Here is a 23,537-nt window from a genome sequence, read left to right on the forward strand (position 1 = left end):
ACGGGCGCCATCTTAAGGTCAGACCCTCTCAGATAGAGATTATTGTGTTGATGAGGTCTGATTCGTAGGAAAACTTCCTTAGAGTTTGCACACACAGCTTTCAGAACTATAGTTGTCAAAATCGCCAGTTGTTAGCACCTCAGCTCCCCAGGAGCAGGCACAAAGTTTCCCGTACACTTCAGACGGCCACCATCTTAGGGTCAGGCCACTTTAATTAATGATCCTTGAAAGCAAACATCCTTTAGTATGTCAATAGAGGCAAGTGTACCTTGACAGAGGTTCAGGCAGTTGAAATTCTCCTAAGCCCGGTGCACAGGAGGGAAATCTAGTTTGTCTCCGTGCCTTCTATGTCGGGAGTAGTGGTATTTAACATCATCCGCCATTTTTATTTACTTCATCACTGCGGACAGCGGAGTTGCGGCGGTAAAATCAGTTTCATTTGGCGCCTTCCAGCAGTCCTCGATGGCACCCACAAAAGCAGTGCTCCATCCGATACCGAAGCCAGGTGTTTAAAATTATATGCGTCCCCAATAGCTCCGGAATCCACACATGTTGTTTCTGTACCCAGCAGATAGACGGGTACGGAGACACTCCGGGGCGAGCACTTGTCCCGAGACAAGAGCTACCAGACCTTCTTCATTCTAACGAAGGTATGGAGCTGGTTAGAACCTAGAGAAACCTTTGGTAAATTCTTGGCAAAACAACTAAACCTATGCTACACAATACTTACTTCTTCCTAGGGCCCCCAGCCGAGTCCGCGTGTTGTCTGCCTTGTTGCCAAAAATGGTGACGGCCATCAAAGGGCATGTCCATAAGTGAGGTTGGTCACCCCCGGAAAAAACAGTAAAACACAACCAGGCGTAGCGCCAAAGGGCTACTGACGTGGCAATCGTCCTGCCAAGTGCGTCAGCGGTATCCAGGCCACAGAGGATGGTAAACTTTGCTGCGTCTCTCCCATCAGCATCTGCACGGGAGAGCAGGACTCAGGCCTCCTCTGGGCACTGAGGCAGCAATTGCACCACCGTATCCCACACAGAGTGGGAATAACGGCCCAACAGACATGTTGTGTTTACCGACCGCAGAACCAAGCTGGAGGAAGAAAACATCTTCTTCCCAAGTTGGTCCAGCTTCCCCTGAGAGCTTGGTGGCCCAAGCCTCTATGCCCAAAGACACCTTCCCTACAGCTCCACCTGATAGGGAATCCAAGAAGCTGGACAAACTTGGGAAGAAGATGTTTTCTTCCTCCAGCTTGGGACTGCGGTCGGCAAACACAGCATGTCTGTTGAACCGTTATTCCCACTCTGTGTGGGATACGGTGGTGCAAGTGCTGCCTCAGTGCCTGGAGGAGGCCCGAGCCATGCTCTCCCATGCTGTCGCTGAGGGGAGAGACGCAGCGAAGTTTACCATCTGCTGAGGGGTGGATACCGCTGACACACTTGGCAGGACGATTGCCATGTCAGTAGCCCTTCGGCGCTATGCCTGGTTGCGGTCGACTGGTTTTTCCGGGGATGTCCAATCCACACTTATGGACATGCCCTTTGATGGGCGTCGCCTTTTTGGCGACAAGGCAGACAACACGCAAGAGAGCTTTAAGGACTTTTGGGCTATGGCCAGGTCTTTGGGCCTTTCCACTACCCACCCTACACAGTCTTCCTTTCGCCCCTTTCGTGGCTATGGAAAGGGTGCCTCACTACATCTCGCCCAGAGCCACAGGCCGCAGCCCCAGTGCGACGGGGAAGTGGGAACCTCCGGCGTGATTCTGGGGGCCAGCGAGCGGGCCAGTCCACCACAGCCCCCTCTGCATCAGCCTCCAAACCCTCCTAGTCCGACCTTCCAGGGCCAACAAACGCCAGTGGGCGGCAGGATCCACCATCACCTTCCTCACTGGCGCCCCATCACATCAACAGGTGGGTTCTACAGATAGTGTGAAGAGGCTACTCTCTCCCCTTCGAGACTACCCCTTCTTCCATGCCACCTCAGTACCATCGCATGTCGGAGGATCACCTGGCCCTTCTCCAACAGGAAGTTTCGTCCCTCTTGGCCAAGGGGGCCATTGAGTGCCTTACTGCTCCAGGAGAAGGTTGTGGTTGCTATTCCCACTACTTTCTGGTGCCCAAGAAGGACAAAGGCCTGCGTCCAATCAGGAAGGAGAAGTTCAAAATGTTGACGCTAGCTCAGGTCTTGTCTGCCCTCTACCTTAGAGACTGGTTGGTAGAGTTGGACTTGCAGGACGCTTATTTTCACATCCCCCTCCTGCCAGCCCACTGGCCCATCGGCGTTACCTGAAGTTCAGGGTAGGCCAGGAGTTCAGTTTACCGTGCTCCCCTTTGGCGTTACCAGCGCCCCTCGGGTGTTCACGAAAGTGATGGCGGTGGTCGCAGCTCATCTGTGCAGATCAGGAGTTCCAGTCTTCCCCAATTTCGACGACGGGTTGTTGAAGGCAGGCTTGTCCCAGGCAGTCGTCTTCCACCTCCAGGCTACGGCCGACCTTCTGCATTTGCTGGGGTTCTCCATCAACGTGCCGGAGTCGCACCTGATTCCCTCTCAGAAGCTCCTTTTCATCGCAGAGGTTCTGGACACCACGCAGTTTCGGGTGTATCCTCCCGAATAGAGAGTCCGGGATATTCGAGCTATGATTCCGATCTTTCAATCTCTATCCCCGGATTCGGTCAGGATGACCCTGAGGCTGCTGGGCCTCATGGCCTCCTGCATCCTGCTAGCTGATCATGCCAGGTGGCATATGTGGGCTCTGCAGTGGGACCTGAAGTTCCAGTGGGCGCAGCATCAGGGGAATCTGTCTGATTGCATCCAGATCTCAGAGGGCATTGCACAACAATTGCAGTGGTGGCTCACGAACCAGGATTGGGTCAATGGCAGATCCCTCTCTCTTCCCCAACCAGAGCACACAGTGGTGACAGACGCATCCCTTCTGGGATGGGGCGGCCACATGGGAGAGGAGGAGATCAGAGGCCTCTGGTCTCCAGCGGAGTCCGAGCTCCACATCAACCTTCTGGAGCTTAGGTCATTCCGACTTGCACTAAAGGCATTCCTTCATTCTGTCCAGGAAGGAGTAGTGCAGGTGTTCACGGACAAAACCACAGCCATGTGGTACTGCAACAAACAGGGCAGGGTGGTGTCGTGGACCCTATATCAGGAGGCCCTGTGCCTCTGGACATGGGGCTGGAATATCAGGGCATATCCCTGGTGGTTCAACACCTGGAAGGTTCACTGAAAGCCAGGGCAGATAAACTCAGCCGCAGGTGCATGATGGATCATGAATGGCGTCTTCGCACTGAGGTGGTGCAAGGTCTCTTTCTGCAGTGGGGAGAGCCTTGGTTAGATCTATTCGTCATTGAAGAGAATGTGCAATGTCAGCAGTTCTGCGTGCGGGAATTTCCACGGCGGCACTCGCTAGGCGACGCTTTTCGTCGCGAATGGAGTTGCGGTCTTCTATACACCTTTACGGCTATACCACTTCTGCCCAGAGTGCTGTAAAAATCCAAGTGCAACCGGACCTAAGTCATTCTTGGGGCTCCGGATTGGGCATGAAGGTTCTGGTATCCCAAGTTTCTCAACATGGCTATCGATCCTCCGATCCGACTGCATCTTCAGGAAGATCTTCTGTCACAGCAGCAGGGGACGGTCCTCCACCCAAACCTGTCAGCCTCCACCTCCTAGTGCGGAGATAGAGAAGTGGCAGTTGATGTCATTTGACTTGCCTCCCGAAGTTTGTGATGTAATCTTGGCAGTCAGGTGTCCCTCCACTCAGACGGTATACGCCTGCAGATGGAATAAATTTGTGGCATGGTGCACATCAAAGGCTGTGGATCCCCTTTCTGCCGCTCTTTCTGAAGTTCTTTTGTTCCTCCTGTCTTTGGCACAGCAGGACTCTGCCATTTCAGCCTTCCTGAGCAGCCTTCTCTTTTCAAGTCCGCTGTTGGAAATAGATTTCTTAAGGGCATTACTCATCTGTTTCCTCCTGTTCCCTCAGTGGGACTTGAACTTGGTTCTTACTTATCTGATGTACGTTCCCTTTGAGCGGCTACATAACTGTCCTCTCAGACTCCTCACTCTGAAAACTGCTTTTCTGGTGACCCTCACCTCTGCGCGCAGGGTGAGTGAGCTACAAGCTCTGTCTTGCAAGCCTCCTTTTCTAGCTGTTCATCTGGACAAGGTTGTCTTGAGAACTCAACCTTCCTTTCTTCTAAAGGTGGCGACTTCTTTTCATATTGGCCAAACCATCACTTTGCCCACCTTCTTTCTGCCTCCGCATCCTTCAAAAGAGAAATAGAGGCTCCACCATCTGGATCCAAAATGTGCACTCTCCTTCTACTTGGATCGAACAAAACAATTCTGGGTGGACGACCAACTCTTTGTTGGTTACATGGGCGCTAAGAAAGGTCAGGCTGTGCACAAATGGACCATCTCCCGGTGGGTTGTTCTGTGCATAAAAACCTGTTATTCTTTGGTTAATAAGGAGCCTCTAGTGCGGCTGCACGCCCATTCCACCAGGGCGACAGCAGCTACTAAGCTTTGGGATGGGGAGTCCCCCTAAATGACATCTGTCAGGTAGCACACAACAACAAAAAGTCCCCAGTTGGAGGAAGTATATCCTAAGGCGTAAGGTAACCTAGGCCCAGTGGCTTGCAGGTTATCTACGCTAACAGAGACTACAAATATGTCAAGACACCCTATTACAAATAATCAGTCAGTGTAAACACCCTATCTGTACGTCACACAACACTTGAGAGACATAAATTTCTGCTAGTGTAAAAACAACAATTTATTAAAAACATTATACAGAATCAATTTGCACCAGAAAATACATTATACAATGAAATACATATTTAAAAAACCAAAAGTCGACGCGGCGTTTCGGTGTCTTTTGTTGATGCCAACACCTTCTTCAGGACAAGGGTTTTTAGTTAAAAATCTCTGGAAAGTAAAATTACAAAAAACATACAATCAATAGGGGCCTATTGTACACTGACTGTTTAGGGTTACATTAATAGTTACATTAACATAGCTCACATTATAATCCTTCTGTGAGAAAGTTTACATTATAGAACAAACATTCAGCCTATGCGTGGTTTTGCATTACTATATCTATGATTAAAATACAGAAAATTTAATCAAATTCTCATTTTCTCCCAAATTAATACCTCCATTCCTCGGATTTAAGGTTCTAACTTGGAGCGACAGGACTACTTCTGTTTGCGTTAATACTTCCATACTTGATGGATTTGCATGCATTATATCTAAGCATACCGTAATGGTTAACTACCCATATACAACCTTTCCCAATGTCTCTACCCCGCTGGGGGAGGAGCCATTCACTGTTAGACACATAGTGTTATTATCATTTGATCATTTGGGACTCTTTCGTTCCGGTATATTCCGTATCTTTAGACTGATGGTCTATTTATTTACACTTGCACATTCACAATCACACCTGATATATCACTGTAGTGTGTGCAACCTACCTCAAACTATATGAGGGATTTGAAGCAGTTGATATCATTTAAACAGGCTGCAGATTTTTTTAACTTTGATCTGTCTCCTGTAAACTTTGTCTTCAGTGGCGGAAGGTTATCGTTAATTATTCCACCTGAGGGGTAAGTTTACAAAATTCAAAAAAATGCCCTGGTATTATGGAAATCCAATTTTTCTTTATTAATAAAGGTTCGTTACCTGAATGAATATATTCGAATGTGTGGTCTTTGCTGTATCTGGGGCGACCACCGTATATCTTTAGGCTTTACTCAGATATAACTATATAGGACAGAAATACACAGGAGTTTTGATGTATAATGTATTTTCTGGTGCAAATTGATTCTGTATAATGTTTTTAATAAATTGTTGTTTTTACACTAGCAGAAATTTATGTCTCTCAAGTGTTGTGTGACGTACAGATAGGGTGTTTACACTGACTGATTATTTGTAATAGGGTGTCTTGACATATTTGTAGTCTCTGTTAGCGTAGATAACCTGCAAGCCACTGGGCCTAGGTTACCTCACGCCTTAGGATATACTTCCTCCAACTAGGGACTTTTTGTTGTTGTGTACTATTTACCCTGTCCCCTAAACGGTCTAAAGGGTACCTCCCTCTTTGTGTTGTGAGTATATATACAGCTTTTTAGCTGGGGAGTTTTTTGTGATATATTAATGGAAGGTATAAAAACATATGGTTTTTCTGAGGATCAGTTTAATAAACTGATCCATGGTTCCTCAAAGAAGACTCCTACTGTAATAATAGATAACAGTAAAGATGAGAAATGGAGAGAATTATGGAACCTAAAAAAGAAAATTATAAGGACTGAATTACATGCGGATTTTTTGATTGAATACTGCAAAAAAGGTATCATCCCCAAAGGGCTTCAGATAACAAATGAACCTGGAGTTTTTGTTAAGGTCAAAAAATTCATTGAAAATTGGACACTAATAGCAAACAGATGCAGTAGGGACTGGATGCTACTCATAATTGAGACCGCACAAGATGTCCTGATAATAGAAAGGGCTGAAATTGAAGAATTAGAAACTAAACTGCAGGAATGCGATGCGTTAGAAAATGCTAAACGTAAATTAGAAGACATTCAAGCAGACATAGCCGGATATCAGGAATTTATGACCAATAAAAAATCTAACAAATTCAGAAAGGATGTTGCCCAATATGACATAGAAAAAGTCTATCCCTATCTGCAGAAGGACTTTTATGATAAACCACAGGAAGATCATAATAATAGGAGGCAGTGGAATCAACCCAATAGGAACTTTCAGAATAGAAAAGTACGGTTCTTTGACACCTCGTATACGAGCTCAGAATCGGAAAATGAGGTACCACAAGATAATAGTAATAAAGAAGCAGATTCAGCAACCAATAACATAAGACAAAGCCTTCCTTTTTTAGAAGACCGACAAAAGAATTTTGGAGCCCAGAGGGGCAGAGGAAGAGGGAGGGGAACATATATCCCTCAGAAACAATACCAACCACGTCCCTACAATACAAGGAGCAAGAAAAACTGGGACTAGATAAAAAAGCTCCCATTATCAATTTGTCATCCAGACCAATCTTGGATGACCATAAAAAGGTCTTAGAGAAAGGTTTAGGGTTCGCTATCGCCAACCCTATAGATAAATATAGTTTAGAACGTGACCTGCAAAGCTTTTTTAGAAAAGTCAGGTTAAACGCTTTCTTTGAAGGCAAACCCAAAATCCCAAACGAGAATAAATCAGGACTTAGGCCCAAATCAAAATGGACCCCTCAGATTAACATGGTTAAAAAAGATGTAGAGGTTTTTGAACATAGTGTAGAGAAAAGTATATCGGAGCTTCTGGAGAAAAAACATTGGGTAGAACAAAATTTTACGAAACAAGAAAGAGACGCACTCAAATCACTAGAAGAGGACATCTCAATCACAATAAAACCAGCAGACAAGGGGGGCAGTATTGTTATAATGGACACAAAAGATTATAACACCCGTATGTATACCATGCTCAACAACAAACAACATTACTGCCCTTCCACAAGTGAAGATCTTAAGTTACTCACAGACAAAATCTCGAGACTATTACAATGGGCCAAAGAAGACGGTATTATCTGCCAAGACGAATACCTCTTCCTAAAAAACGAATATCCGACTACTCCTGCACTTTACGGTCTCCCTAAAGTACACAAGAATATATTAGATCCCCCAATGAGACCTATCGTGTCAAGTATCAATTCAATAACTGAACCCCTAAGCAAGTATATAGACATTTTTTTACAACCATTAGTTAAAAAGCAAAGTGCGTACATAAAAGACACCACTTCCATGATCGCAAAAATCGAAGGTCTTCCTTTTAATTCTGACATCCAGTTCTTGGTCTCCCTAGACATAGAGGCCTTATATACGAATATACCGCAAGATGACACGATACAAATGGTGGCTGAGATGTTACAAATCGATGATCAAGATCTTAATTCCCACTCAACATTCATAGTTGAATGTGCAACACTAATATTGAAGAATAATATTTTTTTATTTGAAAAAAATCTTTTTAAACAGATTAAAGGGACAAGCATGGGGGCCACCTGTGCGCCGAGCCTAGCATGTCTCTACGTATCAAGGTTTGAAGATACGCACATTTTTAACCCAGTAGCCCCATTTTTTGAGAACGTGTCACAATGGACACGATACATTGATGACATTTTCTTTATTTGGACCGGCCCAGAATCAATCTTGATTGATTTCATAGACTGGCTAAACTTGGGCGATACCAATTTAAAATTCACGCATAACATCAGCAATCAAAAGTGTGAGTTCCTGGATGTAGTGATTAAACACAGTGAAGGTAATCTTATGGTAGAGTTATATACAAAGCCTACAGACAGGAACACAATGCTACACTTTAAAAGTCACCATCCGGCCTGTCAAAAAAATAACATACCCTATGGACAGTTTCTGAGATTGAGAAGAAACTGCTCCAAAAATATAGATTACGATAAACATGCCCAAATACTGACAGAGAAATTTTTAGAAAGGGGATACCCTAAAAAAATGATACGCCATTCGTACAAAAGGGCCAAATATTTTAACAGAGATGAATTCTTCAACAAAATAGAGAAGGCAGAGCAGAACAGACCACTGATTTTTGTAACTAACCACAGCAGTATTAACAATAAAATCAAGAATATAATACATAGGAATTGGAAGTTGGTTAGTAACCAAAATGGCACCATCCTCCCCAAACCTATGTTTGCATATAGGAGGAACAAAACAATCAGAAATAGTTTAGTATAAGCCTATAGAGAAGTCAGGAATGATCAACAAGCGACAATAGATAGGAATCCCCTTCCCACAGGAACTTTTCCATGCAGTGGATGTGGGAATTGTAAAGACATCATAAGCGGCACAGAAATATCTGTTAATGGTAAGAATCACAGATTCTCTGATTTTCAGAATTGTCGTTCTAAAAATCTGATTTACCTTATTCAGTGCCCCTGCAGGCTGACATACATAGGAGAAACTTCTAGGGAAATAAGGATCAGACTTAATGAACATAGGTCTGCCTTAAGGACTAAAAAGAGCACCGCACCTCTGGTAGGCCATTGGCTCACAGCCAAACACACCAACCAAGATCTTAAATGGTGTGTTGTAGAATCCATTAAAATGAACATGAGAGGAGGAGATGTAAATACTAAACGTAAGAAACGTGAACAATTTTACATGTCTAAATTCAACACTGTCAGCCAAGGACTGAACACTAAAGAAGACTGGGAGAGGATCTTATAAAACTGTCCTTATAATCACAGCCTAGTGCATAGGTACAGGAGGAAACCTCGGTACCCCTCCTTGTAGAAGATTTCAGCAGAAACAGACTGGGTAAGAGAAGGGTCATAGTTTATAAAACAGTAACAGGACCTATTATTACACGACCTACAGACCCTCATTTGTAATCAAGCGCAGTATAAATTGTTCTGCACATTGAGAAATACAGTAAGTCCGGCAATGTTTATACATTTCATAATAAACATTAGTGGTGGAAACTATAGATTCAGCAGGTTACGCGAAAACCGGTAGAGGTAGATTTCAGCAATGAAGACACTAATCACGTAACCTGACTAAATTGTCTTTCTAGGTAGCCAATAATAATGAGCAAATATTAGAGATCGGTTACTCTTGTGTTCTAGTAAATAATAGCACATCGACAGTAAACATGACTAGGCAAAGATGGCCGACGCGATTTCTCACTATGGCCCTGCCGAGCCGGTCACATCATATTATCGCTCGACATCTAATAATATACCAGACAGCCTCCTAAATAGAAAAAAGAGGAAACAATGATTTAAATAACGATGACTTTTAATAAGTATCACTATAAGGAGCGCCATATATGATAAAGTGTCGATAAGAATGTTTTTCCCACTCCAACATGGCGGCTTGTTTTTGCCCAAAAATACAGAGCGCGAGAGGTATTCGCACCGGTGTTTAATTAGTACCAATTTCGCACGGAAAAGCCCTATATAAGTTCTTAGACACCATTGGTAAAACAGCCCATGAGGAAGCTGTATCTGGAACAAGGCGACGGGGAGGCCGATACCAACAGGGAAGGTAAGATCTGCCCGCAATTTATCAATGCGCTAAGAAATTAGAAAGATAGAGAGTCCTCCGTTTAAAAATAGAGATTCTGGTCGGGGGTTGGGAAAGAAATGCCTGCCCCTGGTTGTTAAATAGTGCATACTTGGCCCATACTGAAAATTCGAGTTATGAAGTCTGATAAAGATGGAGTGGCCTTTCGCTGCACGTAACACTAGTAACGGGAAGGGTGCTCATCTAACTATCTCTATTGAGTGACTCCTGCCCAGGCATCCGCTAAAATTTAGAAAGAATAAGCGCAATATAACATTCCCAAATACGAAGAAAGGGAGTATAATGCTGAATACTAAGAAAGAGAGTATAATGCTAAATACAACCCGAGCGGCCCTTAAGGCGATCGCTTTTTTGAAAATAAGGTTATAAGAATCACCATCGCTGCTAATTAAGTGAGGCAGACAAGGGGAATCATGAATACACTGCCGACCGGCCCCCTTTTTCTTTCTTTGGTGCAGATATTCCAATTGGCCTCAAGTAATACTTCAAAGAAGGGAAGCAAAGATAAGCCGGCAGAAGGCATTAAAGAAACACATGCCTCTATCCAAGATGGAAAGTTGAATCGGTTCTGATATAACATTATTAAAGGTACATTCACTAAAGATTGAATTTTTTGTGCTTTTAACAAAGAACTCAGGATTGTATTGTTCCCATACTACCTTCATCAAAACTCCTGTGTATTTCTGTCCTATATAGTTATATCTGAGTAAAGCCTAAAGATATACGGTGGTCGCCCCAGATACAGCAAAGACCACACATTCGAATATATTCATTCAGGTAACGAACCTTTATTAATAAAGAAAAATTGGATTTCCATAATACCAGGGCATTTTTTTGAATTTTGTAAACTTACCCCTCAGGTGGAATAATTAACGATAGCCTTCCGCCACTGAAGACAAAGTTTACAGGAGACAGATCAAAGTTAAAACAATCTGCAGCCTGTTTAAATGATATCAACTGCTTCAAATCCCTCATATAGTTTGAGGTAGGTTGCACACACTACAGTGATATATCAGGTGTGATTGTGAATGTGCAAGTGTAAATAAATAGACCATCAGTCTAAAGATACGGAATATACCGGAACGAAAGAGTCCCAAATGATCAAATGATAATAACACTATGTGTCTAACAGTGAATGGCTCCTCCCCCAGTGGGGTAGAGACATTGGGAAAGGTTGTATATGGGTAGTTAACCATTACGGTATGCTTAGATATAATGCATGCAAATCCATCAAGTATGGAAGTATTAACGCAAACAGAAGTAGTCCTGTCGCTCCAAGTTAGAACCTTAAATCCGAGGAATGGAGGTATTAATTTGGGAGAAAATGAGAATTTGATTAAATTTTCTGTATTTTAATCATAGATATAGTAATGCAAAACCACGCATAGGCTGAATGTTTGTTCTATAATGTAAACTTTCTCACAGAAGGATTATAATGTGAGCTATGTTAATGTAACTATTAATGTAACCCTAAACAGTCAGTGTACAATAGGCCCCTATTGATTGTATGTTTTTTGTAATTTTACTTTCCAGAGATTTTTAACTAAAAACCCTTGTCCTGAAGAAGGTGTTGGCATCAACAAAAGACACCGAAACGCCGCGTCGACTTTTGGTTTTTTTAATATGTATTTCATTGTATAATGTATTTTCTGGTGCAAATTGATTCTGTATAATGTTTTTAATAAATTGTTGTTTTTACACTAGCAGAAATTTATGTCTCTCAAGTGTTGTGTGACGTACAGATAGGGTGTTTACACTGACTGATTATTTGTAATAGGGTGTCTTGACATATTTGTAGTCTCTGTTAGCGTAGATAACCTGCAAGCCACTGGGCCTAGGTTACCTTACGCCTTAGGATATACTTCCTCCAACTAGGGACTTTTTGTTGTTGTGTACTATTTACCCTGTCCCCTAAACGGTCTTAAGGGTACCTCCCTCTTTGTGTTGTGAGTATCTGTCAGGTAGCTACATGGCCATCTCTGCACACGTTCACCAAACACTACTGCCTGGACAGCCAAGTGGAGAGAGACGGCTTCTTTGGCCGTTCTTTTCTCCAGGACTTTCTGGTGTGATCTTGGTTCGCAGACCCACCTCCAGGGGTTGGTATTGCTGGGGTATCTATTCTAAGGTAAGGAATCTATAACTAACTGTTTCTTTCAGATGAACAAGTTACTTACCTTCGGTAACGATATATCTGTAAGTAAAGTAGGTTAGTTATAGATTCTTTACCGCACCACCCATCCTCCCCGTTCTGCGAAATGATTTCAAGGGTTAAGGAGATCCTTTCAGGGCCCTAATTTTGTGCACAAGTGGTCAGTGTCTTGCATGGCTCTGTGTTCCTGGCGCAGAAAGTCGTGTACAGAGCTGATGTCAGCGATCAAGGGCGGCATCTAAGTAACTTCCGCATCATCATCACTTCATCCCAGCGACCACAACGCCGACGACGGATGCAGTCGACCGGCGCGCAGGGTTACTGCTGACAAAAAACTTTCCGGATCCAGTCTGACGCCCGGGGATATTCTACGGTAAGTAATCTATAACTAACCTTTGTTTCTTACAGATAGATCATTACCGAAGGTAAGTAACTTGTTCTTTTGGAAAAGTTTGAGGTTTTCAAAGCATTGTGATTATGAAGAACTTGTGGGATTCATGCAAGGCACACCACCCTGGACTCTCCTGGGTGTCTAGATTTGAAAAATATTAGGGTTTGGTAGGTTTCCCTTGGTAGCAGGGCACACAGCCCAAACACCAAAGCTACCCCAATCGCCAAGACAGGCCATTTTGACAAGAAATATTGATAGCTCCACATTACAATTTGGGAACTTTCATAACACAGGTACTAACAAAACACACAAATGGTGAAGGCTTTTAAGTTTGGAGACATGTGGGAATGCTGTGTGATAGGAATTTTGGGGATTCCTATAGATTCTGGAAATGTCTGTCAATGAAATGTGAGTAAAATGCATTATTTAAGCTGAAGCTTAGGGTTTGTAGGGGATTGTGGCCAAGAAACTCTTCTAGGATCCATGCAAAGCACACCACACTTTACTCTTCTGGGAGCCTAGTTTTCAACATCTGGGATTGGTAGGTTTTCCTGGGGTGTGGCCGAGCCTGGGCCCAAAGACTGCATCTACCCATCGCAAAAACTGGTATTGTTTTACAGAAAATGTTGGTCTCACTTGCTGTGCCCACCCACACAAGAGGAATAGAGTTTTTTTCTCAGGAGAAGTGTGGAAACACAGAATAGGAAAGCATTTGTTATTATGAATTGAATTTCTTTTCATTATTGGCTCCCAAATGTAAGCCAGTGTTGCTTTGTTTTGATAAAACTAAAGATTTTACTTTCCATCACTCCTCCCCTTATTGTGTTTCAGTTCAGATCATACATCAGAAAGGATTATTTAATACATCTCTGTTTTCATGAAACTGTGAGGTATTTTTTTTTTCTTTCACCGTCTGTTGTGCCCAAGGCAAAGCCACTCAATTCAAGTTACAAGATGCACCCAAGGCAAACATAAAACAAAATCTGCATAGTCAGTATAAATAGCTGTAGTTTACTAAACAAATATTTTCAACAAGTACTGTTTATTTACAACAGGTAATTGTGCAGGGTAGATATTTAAACAGACTGGCAAAACAAACACTTCAAAGGCAGCATAATATTGCGGTCTCCTTTTGCCACCATACGAAGAGGTGCTGCAGTATCACCCGCAAACATACTTCCAGCACCACTGAATACCCAAGCTACAGGCTCTAACCAGCTTCCCCAAACTTGTGAAATCAAATCCCTGGGTATCACGCTGGATAGCTCCTTCAATCTTGATCTTGATCTTCATTTCAAAGAAATCAAGAAAGTGTGGTAGATTTCAACTGAAGTTGCTGCACAATATCAGACCCTTCATATCCAAAAGTGACTTTAAAGCCACTGTTAAATTCTTTTAGGGCATGCTCTACTATGCAGCAAGGCTGATCAATCATGCGACACAGTTTGACAGAATTACTCCTATTTTGTAAAATCCCTAAAAGGATTAACACTTGAGCTTGGCTTTGCTTATAAAATCACACATTACCCCCCCCCCCCTCATCAATCTTGCATAACAACCACAACCTAAGATGCTAATCTAAACTACTCCTTAAAAAATGTCATCCATCAAGTGCATTTTATGGGGAATGCACTGAGGTACTAGAGAACTCTTCTGAGCCGTACAAGACTTGCTCCCTGTTAGAAATGGGATTTCTGGTTGGCTAGGGCTTGCGCCTAAGCCAGACACACACCACTCTAGTCAGGGTAAGGGAGTTACATGCTGAAGATAACCCCTGCTCACCCCTTGGTAGCTTGCCACGAGCAGTCAGGCTTATACCAGAGGTAATGTGTAAAGCATTTGCGCAACACACACACAGCAGCAACACACTAGGCACACCACAAAAGGAACTCCACACAAGGTTATATATCAAAAGAGCTTTTGTATTATCCACAACACATTAGAATAGTAATCACACAATATACACTGTGCCAACGGGCCACTAGGCAATATTTACAGGGGATTATATACACATGACAGGGCCAATTGAGTCACTGTCAGAACCACCACACAGCACAAATAGTGAATGTAGAACACAACCAGTAATTACTGGTGAAAGACTGTACTCAGCATTATATTCTCCAACATAAATCAAATTATGCAATCAGCATTACATCAGGCGAAAAACACATTATGCGAAAACCTCATAAGCATAAACACATTATGCAATAACCTCACAAGCAAAAATCACATTAGGCACTAACCTCATAAGCATAAATCATATTAGAGGCATAAATCTGGGTGCATAAATCACATTTCCTGGGCACCACATAAATAACACTAGGGCCTGGCGCCCTACCAACCTCACATGACCCCCTGGCCAACTGGCCTTCTCAGAGGGCTCAAATGCCCTATGTCCCAAATGTCAGGGCGTGATGCCACTGCAGCAGAATCCAAAAGTGCGCAATTGCGCTGGCCTAAACTTGGCAGCTGCCACTAATTGCGGTACAGCCGTTCAAGATATTTTTAGTTTGAAAAGTTTTTAAAGGTTTGAGTAGGGAACAACAAAATAAAAGGTTACTGCGAGAACCTGTAACTTTCTAATTGTTGCAAAAATTGTTACTACAGCTTCCGATGTGTTGTATAATAAGTTCATAGAACTGTTGTTTAAACTATGCATGTTATGGTTATTTTTTGGGGTCTTTAAGTCATCTGAGAGCATCTGTTACTAGGATTGAGAGTTCAAGGAGGAGTTACAAGTTATGAGATATTTCTGGAATATGATCAGTTAAGGATTTGGTTGAGAGCAACCACAACAGATTAAATGGGGAGAGGTAAATGGGTGTGCCTCAATAAGAGTGGAGTTTTGGGTTGTTGCCCAGTTGAAGAACGGAAACATTTTACAAAGACTGAAAGGGAGCTAAAGAAAAGGGATTTTTTTTGCCATGAAGATGGTAACAAAGTGACTGTTTCAAATGTATTATGTGTCTTCCGTAAAACTTTGATCAACTTGGAAAAGAATCCTTTGAACTATGGCACACATTCTTTTCGTATTGGGGCTGCAACTGAAGCCGCAAGATTGGATTGGTCATGGTCTGAAATAAAGAGAATAGGGAGATGGAAATCAAACCGTTGCAAGAAATATGTAAGAAGATAGACATTAATTGCGTCACGCAATTTGGTAATTTCTTTTTCTTTTAACCTTAGGTTACGTTCATGGGCCAATGTCTTTTAAAATGATTACCTGGATAGTAGGATATTCCTTCATAAAATGGGAGGCATGGTAGGCTGAACAACAAATATATGGCAGTTCTCTTGGACTTCCAAGTACCAGAAATGAAGTGGTATGGAGGAGTAAAAGTGGTATGCATTGGGGAAGTTTGTTGCCCATATTAACAGAACTTTTCTCGTCCAGACAATGCCCTGACATTTTGTTAATTCATTTAGGTGAAAATGATTTAGTCAGTTTATCTGGTTAAGCATTAATAAAACTAATGAAATTGGACTTGTCGGTTATAAAGCTAATTGGGGAAGCACAGTTTAATTTAGACCAAATTTTTGCCCAGAAAACATTGGAGAGCAAAGAAACATGCAGCAATAGACAAAGCTCAGAGAAAGTTAAATAGAGCAATGAGATTTTTTTGTGAAAATGTGGGTATTTCAGTTGTATCTCATACAGCTCTGATACAAGTCGATGTGACAAATTTTCATTCTGATGGGGTGCACTTATCTCAAATGGGACAATCCTACTATGGGAATAGTAATTTTTACCCCTACACTATCCAACATGTTCCCTACTGTTGCACTCACTGGAGTGGGAATAGTAATGTTTACCCCTACACTATCCAAAACTTAGTTATTTTTACCCATACACTATCCAACACTTACCCTACTGTTACACTCACTGGAGTGGGAATAGTAATTTTTACCACTACACTATCCAACACTTACTCTACTGTTGCACTTTTACAGTAGTATGCGTTGTTATGGTATGCATTGTAATGGAATGTGTTGTAATGGAAGTTTTAAGAAATGTGGTGTAAAGGCATGCGTTGTAAAAGCATGCAATTAATGGTAGTTGCGATGTTAAGACTGCGTTGTAAAAGCATGCGTTGTAATTGCATGCGTTGTAACATCATATATTCTTCGTGAGAGGGCTTATCCATCCCTCGGGGGGGGGGGGGAGACAGAACACATGGGAGCTGAATAGTAAGCTAGCATGTTTTGAACGGGAAACATCATTTACCACGAAGGACTTACCACGCATAACGTTTACCACGGGTCACTCACCACGCAAACGTCTTTTGAACGCGGGTGCCTTCAACAAACGTCTTTACCACGCGAGTGGTATTCCTTCTGCCTTTACGATCTGCGTGGGCTTGGGGGCGGGGGCCGGCGGGGATGGGGGGGGGGGGGAGCTGGGGGGGCTAGGGGGGGTGGGGGGGTCTCCCCCCCAAAAAAAACAAGCGGATATTAATAAAAAAATTAGAAGAACACGGAAAGAGCCTCACTGTCAAAACAGAAGTCCTTTATCAGTTTTGATAGACGTGTTTTGACGCTTGTTTCCGTGGTCGGTGGATGAAAGGGCTGATGGTGAAAGACGCCCAGGGGACAGATAAGAATCTAAACTTTGAAAATAAAGGTATTATTTAAGGGCATTATGAAAAAAAGAAAAGAAAATGTAAGGAAATCAGTTGTTTTTTATTGTTTAAACCATCGATCTTTTTCCTTCGTACTGCATGTAGCCTATCACTATCATTATGTAAATTTCAATGGGACGTGAGATGTTTCGTAACGTGATTATTGCGGTGTTAAAACAAGCGTAGTAAAATGCTGCGTGGAAAAGACACATGCAAACTAAAATTCGCGTGGTAATGCCATGCGTGGAACTTGTAATCGTGGAAAAATCATATATTCGTTTTGAACAACACTAGAACAGATCGCTTGGGGATGCTTCATGCTTGATGGGGGAGATCGTGCGATTGGGTTATGCAAGGAAAAGGCGGCGAATGGAGGAAGAATGGCAAAGGTGGTAGAACATGGTGTTTATATTGAAGGGGGACTTTTAGAGTTCTATGTATTAGTGTTTTCAATAATTTACAATGTTTGTATTTATGAAAGTTTCGCTGCATTCCTGTCTTAATAAAGCGGCCTTTTTTGGGAAATAAATTCGGAGTGGTATGTGATTTATTGTGTGACATAGGAGAGGTGGCAATACTCTGTAGAAAGGTGTGGGTTACTATCACTTAAGAAAGAAAAGTAGTTTTTTCGTAGATGAAAGCAACAGTGCCTTAGGATTATCATAATTTTCTAATATTATTATACAAGAAAATACCTTCTGGACAGTGCAGTCGAGCTAGGAAGATGGAAAAAGCGTTTACATTTTACTCACTATGTTTCACTAGCATTGGGCTATTTAGAGAATATATATGAATGCTGCCAGCGTGCTTTGCATGCAGTGAACACGTGCTTAACTGCTGCAGCCTAGGAGTGAATATTGCGAGGGACAGGAGCCCTTGGGGAAAGGATGAGCCCTTCTGTGCAGTTTCTGAAGTCTTTATGTAATGTAACTGGCTCTATTGTAAAGCGCTCTGACACCTTCGGCTAAAGTACGCGCTATATTACAAAAAAGCTAAAATAAATAAGCAATCAGGCTTCTGGTGAAGCTGCATATCAGTTGCACTTATATGTGTGTATCTGTGCAAACAAGCCAATGTCTCTCCCCTAGCTCAGCTACACGGGCGGCCTCTTGCGTAATTTTGGTGCAACAGCCAGGTATTCCTGGCCCTCTTGTGCGACCCTGCTGACCCTTGCAGGCCAGTTATCACGTGGCCAAGGACACATATCTTCTCTTTCACGCTCTGGCTGCGTTGCTATTGGTTCTGAAGGCTAGCCTCGCGGCTTCCCATTGGTCCCTGGGGAGGCTTCACGTGAACAACCGCCAGGTCTAGTGGACCCATTGCAGTCTTTTACAATGAAAGTGCTCTTGAGGTTACAACGGGCGCTGCACCGGAGACGAGAAGTCTGCACTGGCACGTGGGAGCCCCTTAAAGCCATGCGGGAGAGCACGGCTCGGGGCAGCTTCGTGCAGCGCCGCACTGGTGATTAACAAGGCACCCACGAGCCTCCTATGAACTGCACCAGGTAAGAATGTCGGTGCTTTAGTGGTGTTGCACACTCGCTTGCTGATGCATTGAGTTGCTTAGTGGATCTGTTAGCAAACAGTTTTGTTGCATGCGTGAGGCAGGGTGCACACAAACGTTCTATACTTTTAAGGGAAAATATTCTGCAGGCAGTGGAGATTGTATTGGCTCATTTAAACATTATCGGCATGACTGAATGTGCACGTTTTCCCAATGTGTTCTATTGTGGGATTCTGCTAGGGTAGTTCAGTCCATAACTGCTTGTGAATCTTTTCGATCTCCCAACGCTGTTTTTCCAGTCTTCCGGAATGTTCAGGTTCTTTGGACCGAAAGTGTACACTTTCTAGAGTTCAAGATCTTGTGAAATGCGTGCGATCTGTTGCAGAGTGCCGTCAAGCACATCCAGCAATACTGTTAAGCCATCCACCGAAGATCCCACGCGGGGAGCTGTAAAGGTGCCCAATGGATAGTGCTTAGCCTCTTAATTTGCTAGGGGGAGCTACGTGGACTGTCCGACTGATCCAAGGCTACTGAGGTAGTTCTTCAGCGTGTTTGAACCTGTTCTCCCATCCTGCTTTATGAATGGGTTTATATGTGTGGCTCATTTAAACCGACTTCCTTGATTAAAAGTGCCTATTTAACGCATTGGAAGGACTGATGAAGGACTAGTGAACAGTAACTGGTTTATGTGGTGCTGTATGTATGGGGGTTGGATTCAGAATATTGGCACACGGGAGCATCGATTACATTTAAAAAATACTTTTAACTGTAATAATTCAGGAGCCGCTTAATAATGTATACAAAGAAACCAATGTTTAATTTTTCGGAAATTGGTTACACCAACACTAAATAAACCTGCCCCAATGCGGGATCAGTTATTTTGGGTCGCCGATGATGGGTGGAATGAAAGAGTGGTTCCAGTCCAGCTGAAAGTTCTCAGGGCGACTTGAGCTCCCCCTGGCTGCCTTCGGCCGCAATCGGGCAGTGTTCATATTGATAATTTGCAAGGCTGTATCTAATTCAACCTTGTTTTATTCTGTATTTAAGTCTGGACGAAGCATTGAGTTCGTTGTTCTTTTGAGGGACAACAATGGACTGAGAAAAATTGTGCCGTTGAAACTGGCTTGGGAAAAACGTCCTACGGTATTTCCGATTTTTAAAAGCTACTCGTTTTCCATTACGTTTTCTTAATTTCCCTGACTCCTCCTCTTCCAAGATGGCCGCTGTGTGTACGTGTCGTAAAAACTAAAGATGGACGAACGTAGTCCAAGCGACGAGCCAGTGCGACGGCCATCTTGCAGATGGGGTTTCTACCCGGGGTCCAGCCGGTAGTCTCCACCGAGGGTTGGCGGTGAGTTTCTTGTCTAGTCTTTAAGAGGAAGTTTAGGGGTACACTTAAATGGCCCGGATCCTATTTGGGCGAATAGGTGGGCATTATTGGAAAGCGCGGGGTTTGAGGTGCGAAAGTTATTGTTACGTCAGTTCCCTGGGGATGGAAGCCGGTCTGCAGGGGGGTGTGTGCCTGTTCTTTGTCAGCTCGTGTACTTATCGCTGCTATTTTCTGCCCCTCAGGCCCCTGCTGCCGCCTCTCTCTCCCAGGCTCCGCCGTGACTGCACGACCCCCTCCAATGGTTCGACAACACAATGAGCTCCACCAGGTGAGATTCATCAGACCGCAACAACGGTGCTGCCGCCGTAGGGCGATGCTTTCTCTGTAGGCTAGACGCGGACATCCCCGAGCTGGAACGCGGATTCCTGCTTTGTATGTAGCATCTACTGGGAGTGCGCATAAATGTGCCTGAGCACAAGTCAACGAGTTGGAGACCCTATGGAACGAGAAGGAAATTGCTAACAAAGGGACATGGGTCATATTGCTAAACCTTTTGTTTTGTGTTCTTTTTAAAAAAAAAATTTAGATGCCAATAGTATTTCCTTCTTTATTTTGTGCGACCGCAAAGGAACCTTAATCATTCGCCAGAAAGAGAAACTTGTTCTTCTTTCCCGTGACTGAGACACTTTTTTTTAAATAAACATCGAAATGTCACTCCGTTTACTCACTGGCCCAGCAAGGTGGTACCTATGGGTTGCATTTTACATTACTGCTAAAATACGCCTTGCAAGTTCGACCCGAGCTGTTGGGGTGCTGGACGAAGCGTCCTCGTCATTACTTTCGAAGATTAAAGAAAAAAAAGTAGAAATATATACATATGATACATACATTTGCACATCGTGTCTAGGATGATAGAATTTCAGGGGAAAGGGGTAGGTAGGTACTCCGATGGCTGCCGCCTATTGTCAAAATAAACCATGCCTTGTGTTCACGTTTTCAGATTAGCCTGAGTACTCATGGGCCTATTAATCGAACTACGAAGGAGTAAAAAAAAAAATCTAATGTGGATTATTTTCTCCATATAATTGGAGGTACTGCTCACTCGTCAGCCTGTTTGAAGAATAGCCCCAGAAAAACGTTCGTTGCTACCTCGCAGTTACTGAACAACGCACGGGGTTTTGCTTGACCACACAATGCTGACTACCAACTTAATGTTGCTGTACGTATCCTTCTGGTTAGTCATCTTTTCCGTCACAAAACCATCCATCCCCAAAAATGGATGGCTTTCATTTTGACCATGGCGTCTTGTTTAACAAATCTGCCTCCTCTCCTGTGGCAATAATCCCTTCGTTCGGGGCAGTACCGCAAAGACGGTGCAGTGGGCGTTTTAGACCTTACAACAGTCTGTAGATGTTTGGTGGTGTATCATTTCTTATTGGTAAGGAGTACTTCACATTTTTTGTTTTCCGGCGAATAAGAGCCGTTGGCACCATTATTACCCCAGGTGATAGCAGTGTCTTGGTACTGGATGTTCATCTGCCTGCAGAACACTGGTGCACACGTAGTATCAGCAGTGCCTTGAATTAGCAAACAGTTGTTGGATCTCCTTCACTTTGCATGCTGGGAGTGGTTTCAGGGTTCCGGACACTGCATTGTTGTATTGACTGCTCTAAGCACACATGATACTGTTCCTTACTTAATATATACATCCAATGACTGGTGAGTACACACGTTATTTGAAACGGTTCAATTTTCTTGAGTTATATGCATGGTCACTGGAATTGTGATGTGAGGCTGTATCGTTTTCGCATAATTATGCACTTTATTCATTTGCCATGTAGTACATCATCTGCTACATGATTAGCACATGTTATAAAAAAATAGTTTATTACTCAAACGGATCAAAAGTTCCTAGAACGACATACTGTCCTGCATTAGAAGTAGACTGGTTACCTTTTAGTTGCTTGTTGCTGTATTTGAGTGTTACACATGTGTCCTTACTCCAGCCAGTGTTAACATGGGTAAAAAAGACACATTAATACTGTCGAAATGAGTTGCACAATTTTGTCTTTTCTTGTCACATTATTTAGTTAAACCTGCAGCATAAACTGATCCTTCCTTCCCTTCACACATTTTTAGTCGGTGTGGGTAATATATACGTAACCACCTAATTGGACATAAAGTAGAATTCATTGGGGGAGGTGTGTGTATACACACCTTATCAGTGAACGGTGGTCTGGGAGAGAATAGGTAGGTGTCTACCAGCATTACCTCATCGTCCCTCCCTCGCTTCCCTTCCTTACAGAATGAGGCATCCCTGCCTCACCAGACACCCGTACCCACGTGATTTGTCACGTGGGGACTATATATAGCCCCCAGCCCCCTCATACCTCCTGTTTTTTTCTGTCTCACCACTGTGAGACGCGCGTCCCACGCGCTGGCCGTTCTGCGGAGCTGCGGTCTTTTCACTTTCTTGAGGGCTTCTCCCTCTCTTGCAATTGCCGTCCTGGGTCTGGCGGCGCCGACCTGGAGTATGCAAGCCTTCCCCACCGCGTTGGTGTTGTTGCGGTGCACTTCTCGGCGGCTGGGCGATCGGGTTCCGGGTGACGGAGTCACCGGCCCTGAGTGGCTGGGGCTGTAGTTCCGGTTCAGATGGCCGGAATGGAGGTGGCGGCTGGCGGATGTGCTGTGGCTTCTCGGCTGGCTGTTCCCGATGCTCCTATACGGTAGGGGCCTCGTTTTGAGGTCGTTTTTATTCATTTTTGTGTTTTTGGTGATTGGATTCAGTGTCTGCGAGGCTTCTTTATTGGTGGCCTCGTGTGTCTTTGTTTCTATTGGTTTACCCGGCTGGGGCTGGGTTGCACATTATTTAAGGGCTTACCTCGGCTTTCTGCCCTGTCAGTTTCACTATGGCTAAACGGACATCGAAGCGCTTGAGGGTTTTGTCCTCCTCTGATGAGGATGGTGAGGTGCCTGTCCCGGCTCGTAGGACCAGGTCCCAGGGTCCGGTGGATTCTTCTGCCCTTCTGTCTGCTTCTGAGGTGCAGTCCATGATTGAGGCTGCTGTGTCTCGTGCTTTGGAGGCGAGAGGTGCTAAGCCACGGCGCAGGTCTTCTCGTGGTGCGGGGGGTCCGGTGGACTCTCCCTCTGAGGACTCTTCTTGTTCTTCTTCGGACTCTGCCATGCCTTCTACATCTTCGGGGAAGTTTGTGCGTAGGGAGGAGGTGCCTGCTATTCTCCAGCACATCAGGGAGAACTTGGGGTTTTCTCCTTTTGCTGCTCCCATGGGGTCCGAGGACATTTTTCCCCAATATGTTAAGCCTCCTGTACTCTCTATGCCCTTTCATGGTCGCATCAAAGACTTGATTTCGGGGGAATGGCGAGACCTTGAGCGCTCCTCTGTTCCTCGCTT

The 23,537-nt window shown here is 43.8% G+C and overlaps 1 protein-coding gene across 3 annotated transcripts in view; it reads left to right on the forward strand.

The window, feature by feature from the left end:
* The first annotated feature begins 18,613 nt into the window (after nucleotides 1-18,613).
* Nucleotides 18,614-23,537, forward strand: part of PPP1R3B (protein phosphatase 1 regulatory subunit 3B) — a 38,048-nt gene continuing 33,124 nt past the window's right edge. Inside the window, exons 1-2 of one of the 3 annotated variants that reach the window (XM_086961935.1) lie at nucleotides 18,616-18,796; nucleotides 20,368-20,453. In XM_086961935.1, coding sequence (XP_086818061.1) covers nucleotides 20,440-20,453 — 14 coding nt within the window. In that variant the 5' untranslated portion in view covers nucleotides 18,616-18,796; nucleotides 20,368-20,439. Of the gene's footprint in view, nucleotides 18,797-20,056; nucleotides 20,147-20,367; nucleotides 20,454-23,537 lie in introns of those variants that run through there. The other 2 variants (XM_086961936.1, XM_086961937.1) reach the window with 2 other exon arrangements.

This window comes from Lissotriton vulgaris, chromosome 3_1 (genome assembly GCF_964263255.1).
Source record: "Lissotriton vulgaris chromosome 3_1, aLisVul1.2, whole genome shotgun sequence".
In the NCBI taxonomy this organism is placed as follows: domain Eukaryota; kingdom Metazoa; phylum Chordata; class Amphibia; order Caudata; family Salamandridae; genus Lissotriton; species Lissotriton vulgaris.